Consider the following 21,866-nt stretch of genomic DNA (forward strand, 5'->3'; position numbering starts at 1 on the left):
TCCATTGAAACAAGAACGAAAAATACGTTTGGCAACACCTGCCCTAACGTAAGTTAAATATGAATTTTAGTTTTGCATAATGTATTGTTCTAATTTCATAATAAATGTGAATAATGATGTATGCTTAATTCACATGTCATATAAATTATACCTACGAGAAGGTAGATTAATGAATAATAGAAAAGAATTTCGCTGGCATCATTCTGAGGTTCAGGTATTACTTATTTATATGTTTGATCTTTTTTTATACATAACTTGAAAAATGATGTTGCTTTATGCGTAGTATCCTCAACAAGAAGGAGGCACTTAGTGTGGTTTTTTCGTTATGAGGTACATGCACGACATAATCATGCTTTCTCAAAAAAAATCCACCATAAATTGGAAAGTGGTAAGAAAAATAATGTCCACATTGTTTTACAAATATTGATCAAATAGAGATTTTTCTAATACTTTGTCTTTCATATTTTGAAGGGTCTTGGTTCAAGAAACTATACCAAAAAGGAAATTAAAGAGATACGAGAGCTTTGGGCACAATTTTTTACTTTAGAATGTTTCTAACAAGGTAATTCTTTTAAATTTTTAGATTCTCCATTTATGCTATAAGTACTTGATAGAAGCATATAACCATTTTATAATTGGATGTGTTGGTTGATTTTATTTGTTCACAATATGTATGGAGAAGCATAAAAGCATTTCCTACCTTGATATTTCAAACATTTAACTGAAATATAGAATCTTCTTGTTGGTTATAATTTGCATGATTGTGAATTTATTTTTTATTGAATATTTCAGAGAAAAATGAGAACGGATGGTCAAGCATTTATGAAGGGGGACTTGAAGATTTTGAAGTACTTGTTAGGGGAGACACATTATGTGTTATTTTATCTGTAAAGGAACCATAATAGAAAGAGTTGGATGGTATTTATAATTCAATATATACTTTTCTTTCAAGATTAGTATATTTAAATTTTCTAAATTTATTGTAATATATAATTTTTAAGCTGTACAATTTAATTTTTTGTTGTACTGTATTTTTGGGATTTTAGTATTAATTGTATAATGAAACGGGTTAATAGAAAATATATAAAATATCAATGAAAAATACGAAAAAATTAATTTTTCAGTGACAAAAAGCATCAGCATTCTAGCTAACCGACGCTATTGATGAGAAGCAAGTGTGTCGGCATTTCTGCTAACTGATGCATTTGGTGAGAAGCAATAGCGTCGGTTAACAAACAGGTGAACCAGCGCAACAGGTGACAGGCAAGTACATCGACATTTTAGTGAACCGACGCAACAGGTGAGAACCAATAGCGTTGGCATTGGATATAACCGACGCAATTAATCAAACCAAAAGCGTCGGCATTTTGTCCAACCGACGCATTACAAGGCGACAAATAGCGTCGGTTATATCTATAACACCGACACTATAAGTCAACCTACAGCGTCAGTTGATTAACCTATAACGTGTGTCGTTGAACCGACGCAATTAATTCTTTCTGTGTCGCTCATTTAACCGACGCTGTAGGTCCATACCTATAGTGTCTCCCACACTTACTTCGCCACTTGACCGACGCCTTAGTGATGTTTTGACCGACGCTAAAAGTCCAGACTGTACTAGTGTATATACCTATATTATATAAATATAGATCGACTAAAAATTATTAAAAAAATTATAATATTAAAATAATATACTTTTGAAATGTAAATCATATTATATGGAACACATAAATAAATATACACATATGCACTTAATCACGGAGACACTGAAATAGCAAAGTTAATAAATATCTAAAAATATGAATACCAATCTAAATATTTTTTTATCAAACGTAAAAAAAAGAACAAAAATATATAAATATAGTGAAAATTATCTAATTAATAAGATTACTCCAGACAGACAAAGATGACAAACAATTTGAACCAAACAATTTACAAGTACAAGACAAGAATTTGTAGGTCTTTTAATCTAAATATGCCACAGTTTGAACATTATACACAAATATCAAGGCACATACAATCAAAACATGCTTTATCCCCCGGTAATCAAAAGAGTACTCTCATATTAAATTGGCTATACTTATTGCATGATACACACGCATAAGCAGGTAGCATGGAAAAGTACAGATTTAAAAACAATAAAAGAAATTTAAACGGAAAACTGAAGTACCTCGTTGGGGAATTGGTGAGACTGTACGACTTTTTCTATTGTCTAAAAGGGGTCTTATATAGGAAAACAAAACATAATTCCAACTAGGAAATAATAAATTTTCTCCTAATAATTTACAACATCTCCAATTAAATTCCAAAAATAAGATATTTGCCACACACAATTACCTAAACTAAAAAGATATTGATTTTCTAATATATTATCACACTTCTTTTCATAAATAACAAATCTTTTCCTAACTAAAAAACTTGCACATAAAGTTTTCAAAATATTCTAAATTAATATATTTATCTAAACGAAATAATATCTAATATCTAATAAATAAATGAAAATTAAAATTACGGATTTTACATTCTTCCCTCCTTAAAAGAATTTGGTCCCCAAATTCACAAAAATTATAATAAATTAAATAAGTCACCAAAAGAAAATAAATCATACCTTATTTGCGATAATTGTCATTTCCTGTGAGCTGAAACACGCGTCCTTTTTCCATCTTGTTATCTACTTCCTTCCTTGGTGGCGGTGGCTAGTTGTGCGGGCAATTCGAAATTTTGTGTCCTACTTCTCCGCAGTGAAAACAAGCATCTGTATTCCAACGACAGACTTTGTCCGGATGATTCTTGTCACACCTCGTACACCTCTCGCGATCACCTTGACCTCCAATGTTATCGTACATGTGTGGCTTCTTGAGTGGCCCCCCTCGAAAAGATTCCCATCAGTTTGAGTGAACCGCCTCTTATTCCAGCTTCCAGACGCCTTTTAAGATTCTGCCAAGCCTCTCTCGACAACTAAAGCCTTGTTGAGCACACCTTCGTATGTCTGAAGTTCAAAAGACGCCACAGAGTTCCTGATGTCGCTTCGAAGTCCCTCTTCCAATCTTCGTGCCCGACTGCTCTCATCTGCCACTAAGTCGACGCGTACTTCGCAAGCTTTGCAAATTCTGCTTCGTATTCAATGATGGTTCTTTCACCTTGTTGAAACCCAATGAAGTCCCTCTCTTTTTGCAGACGAACTATTCTTGTAAAGTACTTGTCCTCCAAAGCCTTCTTGAACTTTTCCCAAGTGTACGGTTCAGGATTTTCTTCAAGATTCGTTGATGTTTCGTTCTTCCTCTTTTCCATGAACCACCAGTCATAAGCGCTTCCTTGAAATTGGTACAAAGCTAAGGTCGCCTTCTGCTTCTCATTGCTCCCTAGAAGTCCAAAAGCTTTTTTCATCTCTTGTATCCACATCTCGACGATAGCTGGGTTTGTAGCTCCATCAAAAGTTGGTGGGTTCAAACGCTTGAATTTAGAGACAATGTTTGGCTTTGGTTGCTGATTCACAAGCACGACTAGAGTTTCAGCCAGCTAGTCAAAGACGTTTCCTTCTTCACCATTGTTTCCCTGTTTCCATTGTTGTTCTGATTCTCGTTGTTGTTCTGATTTTCGTTATTGTTCTGGTTGTTACCGTTCTCCCCGTCCATCTTTTCTAAAACACACAAAATAATTTCTAAACTTATAGTCAATAATCAAAAAACACAAAGTCAAGCATATCAAATAATCACACAAACAAATGCCGTAAATCCAAAATAATTTCCTAAGATCTATACGATAGTCTATAGGACCGCATCTTAGGGAATGTACTAGTCCCTTACCTAATACACTCTGAAAGACAGCCTGCTTTAATACCAACTGTAAGGGCCCGCACTTTTGGACTATTAATTTTAAATACACAACTTAAATAAAATAGATTCTTATTCGATAATTCAATATATATAACGAAGGTCAAAGCAGCGCTCAAACTTATTAAATCAAAACCATAACAATAGAGACGCAACTCCACAAATCCGATATTAATTATCTAACAGATAAGCAAATTCATTCTCTAAAAACAAAGTCTTTATTCTGATTCAAATAGCACGGAACGAAGCAACAGAGATCCCCACATAATTCTCATTCCTTATTCTTAACATACTCCAAATTCCAAACCTGAAATATTCAAAGGATTGAGCAAAAAACCTCAGCAAGTACAAATTGACTAACTCTTAAACAGAAAAACAATGGGTGTTTTAATAAAACGATTTTTCTCAAAATAATAATAATTTTGTAAATTTTTTTCTAAAAATAGATCCAACCCAAAGTTTTATATTTTAAAATTCATAATTTAAAATAGAAAAACATATTTTATAACAGATCATGACAGAATAAAACAGAACGAAACGATAATTCTTATAAATACCACAGTCTTGATCTACGGCCACACTTTGCCGGTAGCCAACATCTAATTCTTATTCTTATTTACCACACTTTTCCAGTGGTCCGCATCTAAAGTTCAATAATCACGCGCCCTTAATAGGTATCTAAAGTTGCACGCTTGTTCGCCTACTAAGGATATCTAAGCCTAGTTCTAGAACTATAACGTAAATTACGAACGGTTCGAAAACGTAGAGACTGGGTTTCAAAAGATTCCCATATTTTATTTCTTATACAGTTCGAAACAGAATTCTTATATCTTATATGAAATTCGAAAACCAGAGTATCAAAACTCTTCCGAAAATAAAAGTAAGCCAAAAAGTACTTACCTCAGAAGCGACACTTGAAATCCGAAATTAATTGCACGAACAACTCCTAGAATTTAATAAGTAGATCATAATTAACTATTTTTAATCTATTTACAAAATATAATTCTGAAACTACAAACAGACCACATGTTTCAATTAAAGAGAGACCAACTTCAACATTCATAATCAGGTCGCAGGATACTTAAAAACTTAAACCATGTTGATTTTATCTAACTAAACCAAATAAGCTATAAACTATAATCGGACCAAGAATTATAAATAAAAAGGAGAGTAATTTGGGCCTTAAAGCCCACTAACACATATATATTAACATTAAAATCATTTGAATGTACATAACACCAACTCAGTACCAAAAATGGACATCAAATTCATGTTCAATTAAATATTAGTAAAAATAACGATGTTAACTATATACCTATATTATATAAATATAGATCGACTAAAAATTATTAAAAAATTATAATATTAAAACAATATACTTTTAAAAAGTAAATCATATTACATGGAACACATAAATAAATATAAACATATGCACTTAATCACAGAGACACTGAAATAGCAAAATTTATAAATATCTAAAAATATGAATACCAATCTAAATATTATTTTATCAAAAGTAAAAAAAAACAGAACAAAATTATATAAATATAGTAAAAATTATCTAATTAATAAGATTACTCTAGACAAACAAGGATGGCAAACAATTTGAACCAAATAATTTACAAGTAAAAGACAAGAATTTGCAGGTCTTTTAATCTAAATATGCCACATTTTGAACATTATACACAAATATCAAGGCACATACAATCAAAACATGCTTTATCCCCGATAATCAAAAGAGTACTCTCATATTAAATTGGCTATACTTATTGCATGATATACACACTATGTAGCATGGAAAAACACAGATTTAAAAACAATAAAATAAATTTAAACGGAAAACTGAAGTACCTCGTTGGGAATTGGTGAGACTGTACGACTTTTTCTATTGTCTAAAAGGGGTCTTATATAGGAAAACAAGACCTAATTTCAACTAGGAAATAATAAATTTTCTCCTAATAATTTAGGACGTCTCCAAGTAAATTCCAAAAATAAAATATTTGTCACACACAATTACTTAAACTAAAAAGATATTGATTTTCTAATATATTATTACACTTCTCTTCACAAATAACAAATTTTTTCCTAACTCAAATAATTTGCACATAAAATTTTCAAAATATTCTAAATTAATATATTTATCTAAATAAAATAATATCTAATTTCTAATAAATAAATAAAAATTAAAATTGCGGATTTTACAACCACTATCGCATATTAATCCATCAATTTCGCATCTTCCAGCCACAAAAACCTCCGATCATTTATATTTTCTACTTCTTTTTTCGGATCTAAACTTCTCACCTCTCTTCTCACTTTTATTTTCCATCTCCAGTCCGGGCCAAACAATATTTCCCCTGCTCTTCTTCTCAGATATGAAATTCTCACATATATCTTCACTTTTTCCGCCCACATCTCATTTTCCTCCGTCGTGCGTATCCTCCTTTCCCGCCGCAACTAGAAGTCGCCTCCATTTTTAATCTAAATTTTTTATTTCAGTTCTAATGTCTGTCAATTATACTCGATTATTGAAATTGATGCAAATTTGTAGAGTAAAGAAGCGATAATGATGTATTTGATATTTATGTATATTGTAATTTACGTAAAAAAAGAAGTGAACATATATGAATATTTTTAATTAATTTTTTTTTTTCAAATTTTTTGGTGATTTGCATATAATATTTGGTAAGTTACATTTAAATATTCAATTATTTACCTTTAAATTTATTGAATCTATAAAGAGTGGTACTAGTATAAATTATGATTTGAATTTGAGTAAATTATGTTAAATTTGATGATTTTTATAACAGTTGTTATGGTGATATGATTTTTTTTAGTGATTCTGATTTTAATTTGGCGATTTTAATTTTAATTTTGGTGATTATGGTGATAACGATGGTGATGATGGCATGACAGTGAGATAGTAAAGATTAGAATGGACAAATAAAAAAGAGTGAGGTGATATTGATCATAGATATATTTTTACTTTTGTAATAAAATAAGTAAATTTAATTAAAATATTAAATAGGGTTTTTGAAGAATGGTTCTCGTTGAAATGACTTCTTTTAAAAAGATAACTTTTACAAATTTATGTTAATCCGACTTATACAACAGTTTTAATTTACACATAAATATGAAAAAAAATATGAAAATTTAAAAAAAAAATACTTAATTTATATATTTTTTAAATTATATTATATTCTAAATTTTTTTGCAAAGACACGATTTTCAACCAAAAACAACTAGTTCTATTTATCATATATTTTTTTGAAAGATAATTGAAGTTAATTTTTATTACATTTGAGGTTGCATTTTATTACGAAATCGTATTTTTTTTTAAAATTAAAAACACGATTCTTTACAAATAACTTCTTTTGAAATTCATTTAATTGCAAAAGAAAAAATAAAAATCATATTTTGAAAAAAATTCTAAAAAAATAAGTTAATAATATATAAATGAATAAACCCTTTACCCTTTAAGAACTTAAAACCCTCTCGGGGTTAACAAACGTGTGCTCATTTTGTTTTGCTCTACATGACTTTGATCAGTCGATGTATAAGCTTCTACGAGTCATCATCATCACATTCATTATCTTCCCCTCTTTCTCACTCAATCTTAAACCTTATTAAATCTTGCAAAACCCTCTCAACTCTCCATCAAATCCACACTCAAATCATCCACCAAGGCTTCGAACAAGACCATTTTATTATTACCCAGTTCATCTCTCTCTACAATTCTCTCTCTTCCAATATTACTTATATCTCATCTGTTTTTGATCGTGTGCACCAGCCTAATATATATCTGTGGAACACTCTGATTAAAGTGAGTTCGGAGAAGTGTACATTTGACGAGTCTTTTGTGTTGTTTCGAAGAATGATTAGGTGTGAGAGTGTTTGTGCTGATAAGTATACTTTTCCGTGTTTGGTTAAGGTTTGTGGTCGTGAATTGAGGTTTAGGGAAGGTGGGGTTGTTCATGGGTTGATTGTGAGATGTGGGGTGGGGGAGGATGTGTTTGTTGGGTCGAGTTTGGTTGATTTTTATGGCAAGTGTAGAGAGATTGAGTGTGCACGGAAGGTGTTTGACGAAATGTCTGTGAGAAATGAGGTGTCGTATACGGCTATGATTGTTGGGTATGCGAATGTGGGTGATTTTGAGAAAGCGGTTGGGTTGTTTGAGGAAATGCCGTCGAGGAATGTGGGGTCGTGGAATGCGATGATTAATGTGTTTGTCAAGTTAGGGGATTTGGGGAGTGCTAGGAAGTTGTTTGATTTGATGCCTGAGAGGAATGTGGTTTCGTTTACTACTTTGATTGATGCGTATGCCAAGTCTGGTGATATGGCGTCCGCGAGGTTTTTGTTTGATCAATCGGAGAGTAAGGATGTTGTTTTGTGGTCTGCGTTGATATCAGGGTATACTCAGAATGGGCAGCCTAATGAAGCTGTGCAATTGTTCACGGACTTGCGTGCGCAAAATGTTAAGCCTGATGAGTATGTAATAGTTAGTTTGATGTCTGCCTGTTCGCAGGTTGGTAGCTTAGAATTGGCTAAATGGGTCGATTCATATGTTAGCCAGAGTTCGCTTGATCTACGTAGACCTCATGTTGTTGCAGCTCTAGTAGATATGCATGCAAAGTGTGGGAATATGGAGAAAGCGACAATGTTGTTTAAGAAAATGCCAAAGCGGGACTTGATTTCCTATTGTTCAATGATACAAGGGCTATCCATCCATGGATGCGGACCTCAGTCTGTTGCTCTCTTTTCTAGGATGCTAAGTGAAGGGATTATTCCTGATAGTGTTGCCTTCACTGTCATCCTATCAGCTTGTAGTCATGCCGGGCTTGTTGAAGAAGGTTGCCAATTCTTTGATACCATGGTTGATAAATATTCTATTGTTCCTTCTCCTGACCATTATGCATGTATTGTTGATCTTCTTGGCCGAGCAGGAAAGCTGAAAACAGCTTATGATCTATTAAAAACAATGCCTATTGAGCCTTATGCTGGTGCTTGGGGTGCACTGCTTGGGGCTTGTAAGCTACATTCTGATATTGAGCTAGGAAAAGAGATAGCAAATCGGTTATTTGAGCTTGAACCCCTTAATGCGGGTAATTATGTGTTGTTGTCTAATATATACGCTGAGGAAAATAGATGGCCGGATGTTTCTCTTATCAGAAATAAAATGCGTGAAAGAGGATTGAGGAAGGTGCCAGGTTACACTCGCATACAATAACTTTAGCTTTTAGTCAAACGATTCATAAAATTTTGATATTAAGGCTATTCGCCCAATGCTTGGTTTGTTTAAAGAAGCCAAAGGAGTATGAACAAAGACCAGCTGAGCGACACTTATATATGGAGCGTAAAATGCATATGTCATTTTATTGATGTACATAAAGTCCAAGTTCTTGGGATAACCTTACATTTCCAGCTTGAAATTTTTAAGAATTCATAGCGGAGTATGATGTATAGTAAAAAATCTTGTAGGCGAGAGCTATCGTCATCCTATTAAATAGACGAGATACTGGCCTCAGTGAGGTTGACGACAAATGTCGGGTTGGTTGGCAAGTCACCCCTCAAAAGTATAGAGCAGAGTGAATCATATTATTTTCAATGACAATGAGTTTTTAATTCCCAAAGAGGGGGGGGGGGGGTGCCCTGAAGCTGATTAACACAATAATCGAATGAGGGACTGCTGGCAGTTACGTTAGTAATGTTACCCTTGATGACAGACCTAGCAAGCATTGCCATATATATTTATGGAGACTCTTTTATGGTGAATCTATGTTTTTCACTGCATCATGTCTTGGATCTCCCAAGTGATTATACAATTCAAATTGGGATGAGAATAACAGGACAGACCTTGATGAACAAGGACATAAGATGCAGAGTAGGAATTGTAAACTAGAAGATTGATGTAATATCTTCCACTCTTCTGTTTCAGCAAGAAAAACTGAAACTCTTATTGAGGCGTTATACAAGATCATATTACCAAAGAAATTACTAGATCAGGCTAAACCTCCTCTCACATTCAAAATGAGTTGGATTGGTTAGTTATTGTTTTTCTTTTTTTCTTGTATAGTTATAGTGATTTGTTTTAAAGACACATTTTTTACATGCTATGATATGATGGGGAACTTTCGCATTCCAAGCTCATTGACACAACATTGTTGGTTTTCTATCTTTGTTCACTTCACTGGTTACCATGGAAAAACATTGGCAAGAAATTGTATTTATAAATTCCGGGATAAATGGATGGATCATCTTTAGATTAAAAAATTACATGCAAGGTCAGAAAGCCCTAGAGGGAATCTTCGAGAAGTCCACTCTAAACTCCGAAGTGAAACATTTGCAGGCAGTAAGAGTAAAATTTATATCAGCATACTTTAAAGAAAATTAGTTTAGTTAGCGGTTCGACTCGCGTCTTTATATGAAAACTAGCATGGATTTTAATAAGTTAAGAGGACAATCAAGTGATTATACGGAACTACTTTTTTAAAATTAGGAGTTTAGATACGTATTGTTATTTTTTTTATGAGGGTGCCAAGGAAACGGAAGAAGGTTAAATGAATGAGATTACATATTTGTGAAAATCGTTCAGAAAGGATTGAGTGCGACGATTTTGTATTTCTTTTTTTTTTGCCGGATTACTCATCTTATTTATTATTTTCGGTCCGTAGTGGAACCTGATATCGAAATCAGTTGAAGATTTTAACATAACGTTGACGATTACTCAGCTATAGAAACTGTACGTTTAAGAGTTATAAAGTAGTAGTGGTAAACATAATGTGGTAATGTCATAATGTGGTCCGTGGTATATGAATGCAGAATGTAATTTAAGACTGAAAGATCCATTCCTGAGAGGGTATTCTCTACTCGGAACTTCAGTAAGACCTCGCCTACCTTCTTTATGTTATGAATAATTCTACATTCTTAATGGTAAGCAAACATGTGTGTAAGTCATTGGTATGATGTGGCTGACGTTAATGGCTAACTTTGTACACGAAACAAAATTGTAATCTGGTTGTTCAGTGGTTAAAGATTTGGAAGTAGAATCATTTCTAATCTCTCCAACTTGCACTTCAGTAATACTGTTACAGGTACTCAGTTAGATTGAAGATTATGTTATCAACTCATTCTAGTACAACACATCTAACTTCTGCAAATACTAAATACATTTTCAAATTCAACTAAATTTAATATAAGTCTACATATTGAAAGTGTTTAATTATTTTATTTCAATTTTAGTCATACGTAAACTGAATTGTTCCATATCTTCAACTTTTGCTTTAATAATATTGGAGATATCATTTGCAGGAGATATATTCTATAATTAACTTTTTTTTAAATAAGATATAGTTCAAATTTAATTTACGTTGTATAGTTTAAGTTTATTTATTCAAAACCAATTATTCAGGTAAATGATAAACTATGTATGTAGCTTGATAAAATTTATTAGGTGATCGATACGTTTTTCACCTCCAATTTCCTAAAATTACATAACAATATCGTGTACTTGTTAGTCCCTTAACAATATAGCAAGAATTACAGAAGGGGGGTTGAATGGAATTCTTGAACCTTTTTCTTGAAATAAAAATGTTCAACTCGATTATGGATATATTTGTTTTGATTAGCACAATGCGGAATGTAAACTTGAATGAATCAAAACATAAGTAATTAAAAATAAGAGTCTTTAAAAACTTTCTGGTGGATTTAAACAATTCCACCAGAGATATATTTAATATATCGAGAGGACTCTGTGTGCAGAAATGCTCACAGCTGCTTACACAAAATAGAACTGCTAAGAACACAGGAAATGCTAAAGATAGTGCTTACAAAGATTTCTCTGTTGTTGTTTTTTAGCTCTCTTGGTTATTTTCTATTTGCTACTCTCTTGGTTTATATATTATCAAGATTACAAAGTCAAAAAGACTGAACAAATATAAAATCTAACAGTCTTGATCTTTGCTGCTTTTCGTCCTCTATTACCCAGTTAATGGGCTTCCACAGTGTGTTTGTATCCAACTCAACGGCTGTGTGTCAGCTTTCACTGTTCAACTGATGTTTGAATTCTTGATATGATCATCCGTCGACTTTCAGATCATCCGTCGATGACTTGATTGATCATCCGTCGACTGCTATGTTAAACATCCGTTGATAGTCATTTGATCATCCGTCGAAACTTTGTTAATCATCCGTTGGTAGCTATTTTGGCACTTGACTTCATTTCACTTATACAGAATTACAAGACATTGCTTATGTACAATTAATCAACCTATTCTGCATATCTAGTTAAAGTCAACATGACTTATATGCTACTTCAGATTCTATACAAAGGTGCATACAACACTGTGCTACAAACTTATTATTACATAAGCTACTCACTCGATGGATAATAAGTTAATCATCCGTCGGGACTATAATGAGTTATCCGTCGGGACTATAATTTTTATCCGTCGAGTGCTACATTATTTTACTAAGTAAAATCTACTTAGATGTTTTGTTTAGGTAATCATCAAGTACACAACATATTCACAACAATCTCCCCCAATTTATGTCTACTGGAATTGTAGCCATAAATTAAGAGATACTTGATGATAACAAAACATCCTAAACATATACCTTTAAAGATAAGTAGATAAAACTGAAAGTGCTTCAATTTAAACAAAAATGTACAAGGTTTGGCTCACAGTCAGTTCAAGATGCTCCTCTAGTCTGAGCATATTTTTCTAGTTTCTTGAAGGTCTGGATCTTCTTCCAAGCTTTCTGTTGTTTTCTTCAATTTGATTCTGGAGCTGTCTGTGGAATTCTAATTCATCAGATTCTGAGAGATCTAACATTTCTTGCATTTCCAAGAGAGTCTCATTGCCAGAGATACTCAATTGGTCTTCTAATCTGAAGAATCTTCTCACACCCTTGTCATCCATGAATTCCATCAGCCAGTAGGGCCTTAGATGCACTCTTCTCCCTATGTATGGGATTATAAGAGTTTTGGGTAATGCATCTTTGGCTCTAACACTCCTTAGCTCTTCAATCTTCTTCAATACTAATCTTCTTGCAGTTACATTGAACCCAAAGTTTTTCTTGAAGGATGAATAGACTTTGATCAACACAGCTTGGCTTTCTTGAAGTATCCTATGAAGAGGCCACTGAATCTCCCTCCCCCTTTGTACTTGAACACCAACCTTTCAGGTAGGTTTCTGTATGCATCAATTGCCCTTGCCTCATCCAGCTCCTCCAGATAGAGGTTTAGATATGAGAATTCTTTGATGTCACACAAGTACAAGTAGTCTCCCCTGTTGACCTTGGGTTGAGCTTTGACTATTGACTTGGATTTGAGAGGTGACAGCTTCACTTTCTTGACTGCCCTTGATTTTGTCCTTCTTGGCTTAGTAAGAATTGGCAAGTTGAAGTCAGGAATTGGTAATTTATCCCACTATATTGGCTCATCCTTTGGCACAATAGGCTCTCCATGTATGTTCCTGTAGGGGTCCACCACCCTTATGTCTTCAAACACCACAGAGGGATTTGATGCTTGAGTTTCAGCTTGAGTGGATTCCTTTGGAAATTGATCTTCCAATTCCTTGTCAACAACATCCAACTTTCTTTTTGTTCTTTTAGCCAGTTCTTTCTTTCTTGGGGATTTCTTCTGTTTTTCAATCTTCTTCTCTGATTCAGCAGTTTGAGATGGTTGAAAGGGAATTTGTTGAGAAGAATTCACAGCCTGTAGCTTGGCCAAGATAGCAAGCTATTCTTTCTTTTGTTTAGACTTCTTTGCATCTAGAGCAGCTTGCCTCTTTTCCTGCTTCAATCTGACTTTTTCTTCTTCCTTTGCATGAGCAAATTGTGGATGTCCAGCTACCACACAAATTTCCTTCCCATTTCTGAATATCTTTGCAATTCTTTTTCTTGAGGTTGAATCAGCTGGATCTTTATAGAGGAGAATAGATCTTGACAGAAGCTTCTTTTCATCAGGCTTGGGTGTCTCATACACAGAATCCATAGGGTTCTTCAAAGATGACTTTGGATAGTTTGCCCTTGGTTTAAGAATTATCTCAGCCTTTGTAGTCTTGATGCAGGAAGATTGTCCTTTCTTCAGATAGTTCATGCTCATCTCATTCACATTGATTGGCTTGACATGAGAGTGATGAATGGCTGACTGATCTGGTTCCTTGACTAATTGAAACTTTTTCTGTATTTCCTCATCAATCTTTTTCCAGTTGATTAGAGTCAACTCTTCTTTATCAGCATCTTTCAAATTTGCTGCTGCTGCATTTATAAGATCTATACCATCTGCAACTGGTGGCTTGGAGATAGTAATTGAAGGTACAATTACTTTGCTGATTTGAACTTGAAGTTTCTCCCCCTCAGTTGGTCCTTTCTCCCCCTTACTTGATTCTCTCTCCCCCTTTTTGTTATCATCAAGTGGAGGAGTTAGGCCTTGTGCTTTAGCCAGTTGCATGAGAAGATTTGTCTGAGTCTGTTGATTTTGAAGAAGTAGAGCCACTGAATTCTCAATAACCTGAACTCTGTTTTCCAGCTTGGCTAACTTCTTGTCAGAATCTGATTCTCTCCTCAACCTTAGTAGTAGATCATGCATGGTATCATATGGCATTATTGAATCCAGCTTCTCAGAGTTATATGTCTTTAAGTCAGCTATCTCCTTTTTCAATTCATCCACACTGAGATTCTGTCTTGAGTGTTGGATCTTCATTAACTGTAAGGAGTCTAGGTGAGCTTGAAGAACAGCCTTGGTACCAGCATCTGAAGCTTCCTGAAGGGCCTGCTGAATAGCTATGACTTGTTTTACCAAAGACACCTCAAATTGCCCTGGTGAAAATTCCTTTGCTCATGCCCATTTAGGTAAACTGAAAGCAGAAATTGGGTCTTCAGCTCCCCCTATGTTCATGCTTCCATCCAAAGAACCAGAGTCATAATCATCAAAATTTACTCCAAATTCTTCAGATGGCTCTCCATCTTGAGAAGGCAGTCTGTTCACAGCAGCTTTATCTCTTTGAAGAGATTCTGTGGTGTGCACTAAATTCAAAGTCTGCTATGCCTCCACATTGCCCTGAGCAGCCAACAGTTGATAGGCTGAAACAGGGTGAGTAAAAGTGTCAGCATCCAAGGAAATGTTATCAATTACAGCTTTGTAGTGTTGCTGAAATTGTCTTTCCTTTTCAGCATCATCCACAATCATTGACTCACTAACAATGGCTGGTTCCATCCTTATTTCTCCAGTACCTGCCTTTCTCTCATGTTCTCTCTTTTGTTGCATCAGGGTCTCACCCTGGCTCCCCACCCTCACACCCTCACCTTCACCTACTAAGGTGGGACTCCTCTCACTCACTTTTGCCAATCCTGAATGAATGGATTGCTGAGATTCACTCTTTTCCTCTCCTTTTGCCTGGGAGCAACCCAGCCTCTCACTCAATGCACTCTCCTTTCTCAGTCCTAAGAGTGATTGTATTACCACAAAATCTTCTGCACTTGAAATTATTGAAGTTTGAAGTTGTGCAGAGACACTCGACGGATAAGTGATATCCGTCGGGTGAGTGGTAAAGCTATCCGACGGATAACTGCTGTTAAGCTTATCCGTCGGGATACAATCACTACTCGACGGATGAGCAATATCCATCGAGAGAGTAGAAATGAATGAGGTGGGAAGAGAAACTATTGTTGACTCTGTGTTGATTGAAGTTATTTGAGGCACAAATGTCACAATAGAATCAGAAAGAATTGGCAAGTGAGCCAACAAATCATCTAAAAGATGATGCTCACTTGCACTGGATTTTGGCTTCCCCAACAGATTTAAAAAAGGGGAATCAGGAATTGAAGTGTTTATCATGTCCACTTCCAGTGAGTTAGTTGGTGAGTATTGTGTTTCTGTGGCTTCTATAATGAGAGATTTTGGCTGTGACTCCACATTTGTTGGAGCCACATCAATCTGAATTTGAGAAGGTGCAGGGACTGTGTCTTTAGCACCAGTTTGCACTAAGTGTGTGCCCTGTGCATCCCCAGTTGTTTTGGATTTCTTCTTTCTAGTGTAAGTTTGGTGTGAGCTTGTGTCCCTAACCCTCTTGGCCTGTGCTCTTGGATGTGAGCTTTGTTCAATAGCCACATCCTTTTGGGATGATGCAGCTAGAAGTGAGCTTTTGTCCTTTTTAAGCACTACAGTTTGTTGGGAAACTGCAGTGTGGCTAGGCTGGGATTCACTCAACTCTCCAACCTTATCCTTGGGGTTTCTTTGATGTTCACCCCTTCCCTCACCTATCTTACCCTCTTTCACACTCCCCTCTTTGGCTTTAGTAGATTTTTCAACTGGTACCTTTTGAGAGATACCAGAGGGGGTTTTTTTTGATTTGGATTTAGAAATTGCAGTTGTTTTGGCAGCTTTGGTAGGCAACTGTTTGGTCATTGTCACAGTTGCCATAGCTATGCCTGAAGTCAAAGAAATAGAAGAGATTGGAATAGTTGAGGGTCTGGATGAGCTTACCTCACTTACCTGAGGTGTAAGCATTGCAGGAAAATAGAACATTGGCACATCCTTGTGATGGTTGGCTCTGTTCAAGTCTGCAATGATTCTTCTCTCTTGTACCCAACAAGCTAATTTGTTGTTTGGGTTCTCAAGTTCAATCTCTTGACAAAGATGGTTAGCCAAAAGCATAAAAAATCTAGCATAGTAAATATTCTTTCCTCTTTTGGCTAAGTCACCTAATTTAAAACTAACTCATACACAACAAGATCACTGAAATTGTAATATTTGTCTGTAACTAGCATGTATAGCATGTTAAGCATGGAAATGTTCACAGAATCAAAATTACTGATTTTTCCAGAAAAGACTTTAGTTACTACATCACACAAGTAACTCCATTCCTTCCTAAGACCTAGTCTTCTAATTTCACTTAATTTTGCAGTAGGAAGTGCATAATGAATGGAATTGAGCATGTTGACAATATCAGTGTCAGTGTGTGGTGCAGTTACATTATCATCAGGAATCTTGAAACATGCTTTTATGACATCACTATTGATACAGAAATCATTACCTTTGATGGTTAGAGTGATGGTTTTGTCAGTAGAGTTGTAGATTGATGTTGTCCACATCTCCTCAACAACTTCACAATAAATTGTGGGTGATTCCAGCATGGCAAAACTTAACTTGTAGTTGTTCACGAAGTCCATCATCTTATGATAGTCTTCAGATTGCTGAATCCCCTTATTGACCAAGGCCGTGAAGTTGTTCTTCTCATAGATGAACCCAGTCTGTGACATGATCTTAACTACGGGTGCCATTGTTAGAGAAGAAAAGCTTGAAGAGAAAGAGGATTTTTGCTTGAGAGAGAATGAAATATCACAGTTGAATTTGAGAATGATAAAAGAAAATGATTAGAATGAAATAAGCTTTTATACTTTACTCAAAATCAACTGATAAAAATAATGAAGAGAAGTAAATTACCCAATAGAAATTGTCCAAAATAGCCGTTTTAAAATAAACTGTAAAAATTCCACCCATTATCCGTCGTGTAATGCTTACAAACTGTAAGTATACTCGATGGATAATGTTCAGGGAATTAACGGTTAAGATTTAGACACTTCGACGGATGAGGATAAGTTGATATCCATCGAGCTTTAAAATACTCCAGAAAAGTAGTTGATTTTTATTTACAATTTGTATATCGACGGATGACTCAACTCGATGGATAACGGTCATCCGTCGAGATGCAAATTTCGACTTAGCCAAAATTTTCATCCAAGACTAAAAATCAGTTAAATTTCTGGCTACTTTTCAACTTGCAAAATAGTTTAGATAAATTCAAGAGTAATTAAGCATACCTAACTCACTTACCAACCTAGAAAATGTGGATTCATCCCGTGGCTTGGTAAAAATATCTGCAAGTTGCTTCTCACTTGGAACAAAATGTAACTCTACAGTACCATTCATTACATGTTCCCTTATGAAATGGTACTTGATGTCTATATGCTTTGTCCTTGAATGTTGCACTGGATTTTCAGTGATGGCAATTGCACTTGTGTTGTCACAGAAAATAGGAATCCTTTCAACTTGCAAACCATAGTCTAACAATTGATTTTTCATCCATAAAATCTATGCACAGCAACTGCCAGCAGCAATATATTCAGCTTCAGCTGTAGAAGTAGAAACTGAATTTTGCTTTTTACTGAACCAGGACACAAGCTTGTCTCCTAAAAATTGACAGGTTCCTGTTGTGCTTTTTCTATCAATTCTGCAACCTGCATAATCTGTATCTGAATAACCAGTTAGATCAAAGTCAGAATCTCTAGGATACCAAATGCCAAGGTTTGGTGTTCCTTTGAGATATCTGAAGATTCTCTTAATAGCTATTAAATGAGACTCTCTAGGATCAGCCTGAAATCTAGCACACAAACATGTAGCAAATATTATATCTGGCCTACTAGCTGTTAAGTACAGAAGTGAGCCAACCATGCCTCTATAACTTGAAATATCCACAGACTTTTCAGTAGTATTTAGTTCAAGCTTAGTTGCAGTGGCCATGGGAGTTTTTGCAGATGTGCAATCCATTAGATCAAACTTCTTTAAAAGATCAAAAATATATTTAGTTTGACTAATGAATATTCCATCACTAACTTGCTTAACTTGTAAACCAAGAAAGTAAGTTAGTTCTCCCATCATACTCATTTCATACTTGCTTTGCATCAGTTTGGCAAACTTTTTACAAAGTTTCTCATCTGTAGAGCCAAAAATAATATCATCTACATAAATTTGAACAAGTATGCTAGAGCCATTCATATTTCTGAAAAATAAAGTTTTATCTACAGTACCTCTTGTGAAGTGATTTTCTAAAAGAAACTTTGATAAAGTGTCATACCAGGCTCTAGGTGTTTGCTTCAGTCCATAAAGTGCTTTCAGTAGATAATAGACATACTCTGGGAAATTTGGATCTTCAAAGCCAGGAGGTTGACTTACATACACTTCTTCCTCCAAATCTCCATTCAGAAAGGCACTTTTGACATCCATTTGATAGACCTTGAAATTGGCATGGGCTGCATAGGCTAAGAAGATTCTGATGGCTTCAAGTCTTGCAACAGGAGCAAATGTTTCATCAAAATCTATTCCTTCTTGCTGACAATAGCCTTTAGCAACCAATCTTACTTTGTTCCTTACTACTATGCCATTTTCATCCATCTTGTTTCTGAATACCCATTTGGTGTCTATTGGATTCTTTCCTGTAGGCTTGGGTACCAGCTTCCATACTTTATTCCTTTCAAATTGGTTTAGCTCCTCCTGCATAGCTAAAATCCAATCAGGATCTAATAAGGCTTCTTCTACCTTCTTTGGTTCTTCCTTAGACAGGAAGCTGCTGTATAGACATTCTTCTTGAGTTGCTCTCCTGGTTTGAACTCTGGAAGAAACATCACCAATGATCAGTTCAAAGGGGTGATCTTTTTTCCATTTTCTTGGTTGAGGTAGATTAGCCCTAGATGAAGAGACCTCAATGTTGTCTTGATGTGTGATTGAGTTTTGATTGCTGGAAACTCCCCCTGAGTTTGTGGATCTTTGATTTGAGATTGGGGTGCTATCTATGGGTGATCTGCCTTGACTTCCTGCTCCTTTTGATAACCCGACAGATGGTGAATTTTGAGTACCGACGAATGAGGCAGGTTGTCTTCCGACGGATAATACAGATTGCCTTCCGACGGATGAAGCATTATGTAACTCGACGGATGTTGAGTTTTGTGCTTCATTTGTAGTAGATTTGTCTGCATTATCCTTAGACACTGTTTCTTGATCACTCTCATCATCACTTTCATCACTGACCATCTCAATATTGTCGAATTTGAGGCTCTCATGGTAATCTCCATCTTTTAGTCCTTCAATCTTTTTATCATCAAACACAACATGTATAGATTCAACAACAATGTTGGTTCTTAGATTGTAGACTCTGTATGCTTTACCAACAGCATATCCAACAAAAATTCCTCCATCTGCTTTAGCATCAAACTTCCCATTTTGATCAGTTTGATTTCTCAGAATATAGCATTTACAGCCAAAGACATGAAGAAAGTTCAGAGTTGGCTTCTTGTTCTTGAACAATTGATAAGGTGTCATGCATCTTGCTTGATTAATCAGAGAGATGTTCTGAGTGTAGCATGCAGTGTTTACAGCTTCAGCCCAGAAGTATGTTGGTAGTTTTGATTCTTCAAGCATTGTCCTTGCAGCTTCAATAAGAGATCTATTCTTTCTTTCTACTACTCCATTCTGTTGTGGAGTCCTTGCTGCTGAGAACTCATACAAGATTCCATTTTCCTCATAAAATGCTCTCATGACATAGTTCTTGAAATCAGTTCCATTATCACTCGTGATTCTTCTAACTTTGAAATCAGGATGATTGTTAACTTGCCTTATGTGATTGATGATGATTTCACTAGCTTCATCCTTGGACTTTAGGAAATAGGTCCAAGAGAACTTTGAGAAATCATCTACAATTACTAGGCAAAATCTTTTCTTTGAGATTGACAATATATTGACTGGTCCAAACAAATCCATGTGAAGCAGTTGTAGAGGCTCTTCAATTGCTGAATCAAGTTTCTTCCTGAATGATGCTTTAATCTGCTTCCCTTTTTGGCAAGCATCACACAGTCCATCCTTTGTAAACTCTACCATAGGAATGCCTCTAACTAGCTTTTTCTTTACCAGCTCATTCATGGTCTTGAAGTTCAAATGGGATAGCTTCTTGTGCCATAGCCAACTTTCATCTTGACTTGCTTTACTGAGAAGACAAGTTACATATTCTGCTTTAGTTGAGTTGAAGTCAGCTAGATACACATTTCCTCTTCTCACACCAGTGAGAACCACTTTGTTGTTTTGATTATTAATCACAACACAGGTTTCTTTGTTGAAGGTTACTGAGTTGCCTTTATCACAAAGCTGGCTGATACTCAACAGATTATGTTTGAGACCATCCACTAAGGCAACTTCTTCAATGATGACATTATCCTTTGAAATTAAGCCATATCCCACTGTATAACCTTTGATGTCATCTCCAAAAGTGATACTTGGGCCAGCTCTCTCTTCAAACTCTGTGAGCAGGGTAGAATCACCAGTCATGTGTCTTGAACAACCACTATCCAAGTACCAAAGATTCCTTCTGTTTCCCTGCACACATCAAAATCAAATCAAGTTGATTTTGGTACCCAAGTTTCCTTGGGTCCTGCCTTGTTAGCTTTCTTCTTCTGTTTCTTAGGTCTCAACTCATTTGACTTAGGAATTTCAGATTCTTCCTTAGTCATTTGGGTTGGGCCTTTGAAACCACTAGATGCAACATAATTATTATGCATGTTATGGCTAACAGGAAATGGCATGCTTGGTGCAAACATGTTATTCCAGTAAGGCATGCTAAATGGCATTTGAGGCATATTGTATGCAGCATAATATGGATTAGGTGCAAATGGCATATTAGCAAACTGTGCATTCATGTTCTGTATATGCATAGCATTTACAGGCATGGGAGGCATGGCATTCATGTTAGAGAATTGAGGCTGAACAGACATGGGAGTAGGCATGGCAGATTTGCAATTAACAGACAAATGATTTACACTACCACACTTGACACAGATTTTTCTAGGAGCATATTTGTCAGGTGTGTAGTTATTATGTTTGTTAAGCCCTACTTTACCATTCCTATTATTTTTCCTTTTAGTCTCTATTTTTACCTCTGTCTTTTCAAGTCTGTCACTTAACTGTTTGACATTCATGTGACCAACATTAGCCTTCTTCCCTTTCTTGGCTTGACTTGACTCTCCTGAAACAAAGTTCTTGGAAACAGACCCATACTTTTCATTTAGCTTGGTTAATTTGGCTTTGCTAATGGGTTTGCTCACAGCCGACGGATGAGAATTTTTATCATTCGACGAATAACACTTTTTATTATCCGACGGATAGTCCTCATCATCCGTCGAGTCTACATCTGTCAGCAATCCATCTATCAAAATAGGTTCTAGTTTCTCCTTATTCTTTTTCCAGGCTTCATCATAAAAGGACTC

General features: G+C 35.3%; 1 protein-coding gene across 1 annotated transcript; it reads left to right on the top strand.

Annotated features, from left to right (window-relative positions):
• Window positions 1–7,303: 7,303 nt before the first annotated feature.
• LOC141711681 (putative pentatricopeptide repeat-containing protein At5g37570) lies at window positions 7,304–9,967 on the top strand. Its single transcript, XM_074514292.1, has one exon. The coding sequence runs from the start codon at window positions 7,369–7,371 to the stop codon at window positions 9,058–9,060; it is 1,692 nt and encodes a 563-aa protein (XP_074370393.1). The 5' UTR covers window positions 7,304–7,368; the 3' UTR covers window positions 9,061–9,967.
• The last annotated feature ends 11,899 nt before the right edge of the window (window positions 9,968–21,866 follow it).

The sequence above is a fragment of the Apium graveolens genome, chromosome 3 (genome assembly GCF_009905375.1).
Source record: "Apium graveolens cultivar Ventura chromosome 3, ASM990537v1, whole genome shotgun sequence".
In the NCBI taxonomy this organism is placed as follows: Eukaryota; Viridiplantae; Streptophyta; class Magnoliopsida; order Apiales; family Apiaceae; genus Apium; species Apium graveolens.

Bases quoted from the DNA above. Each gene is read 5' to 3' on its own strand.
- LOC141711681 (XM_074514292.1), top strand. From the start codon at position 7,369: ATGACTTTGATCAGTCGATGTATAAGCTTCTACGAGTCATCATCATCA.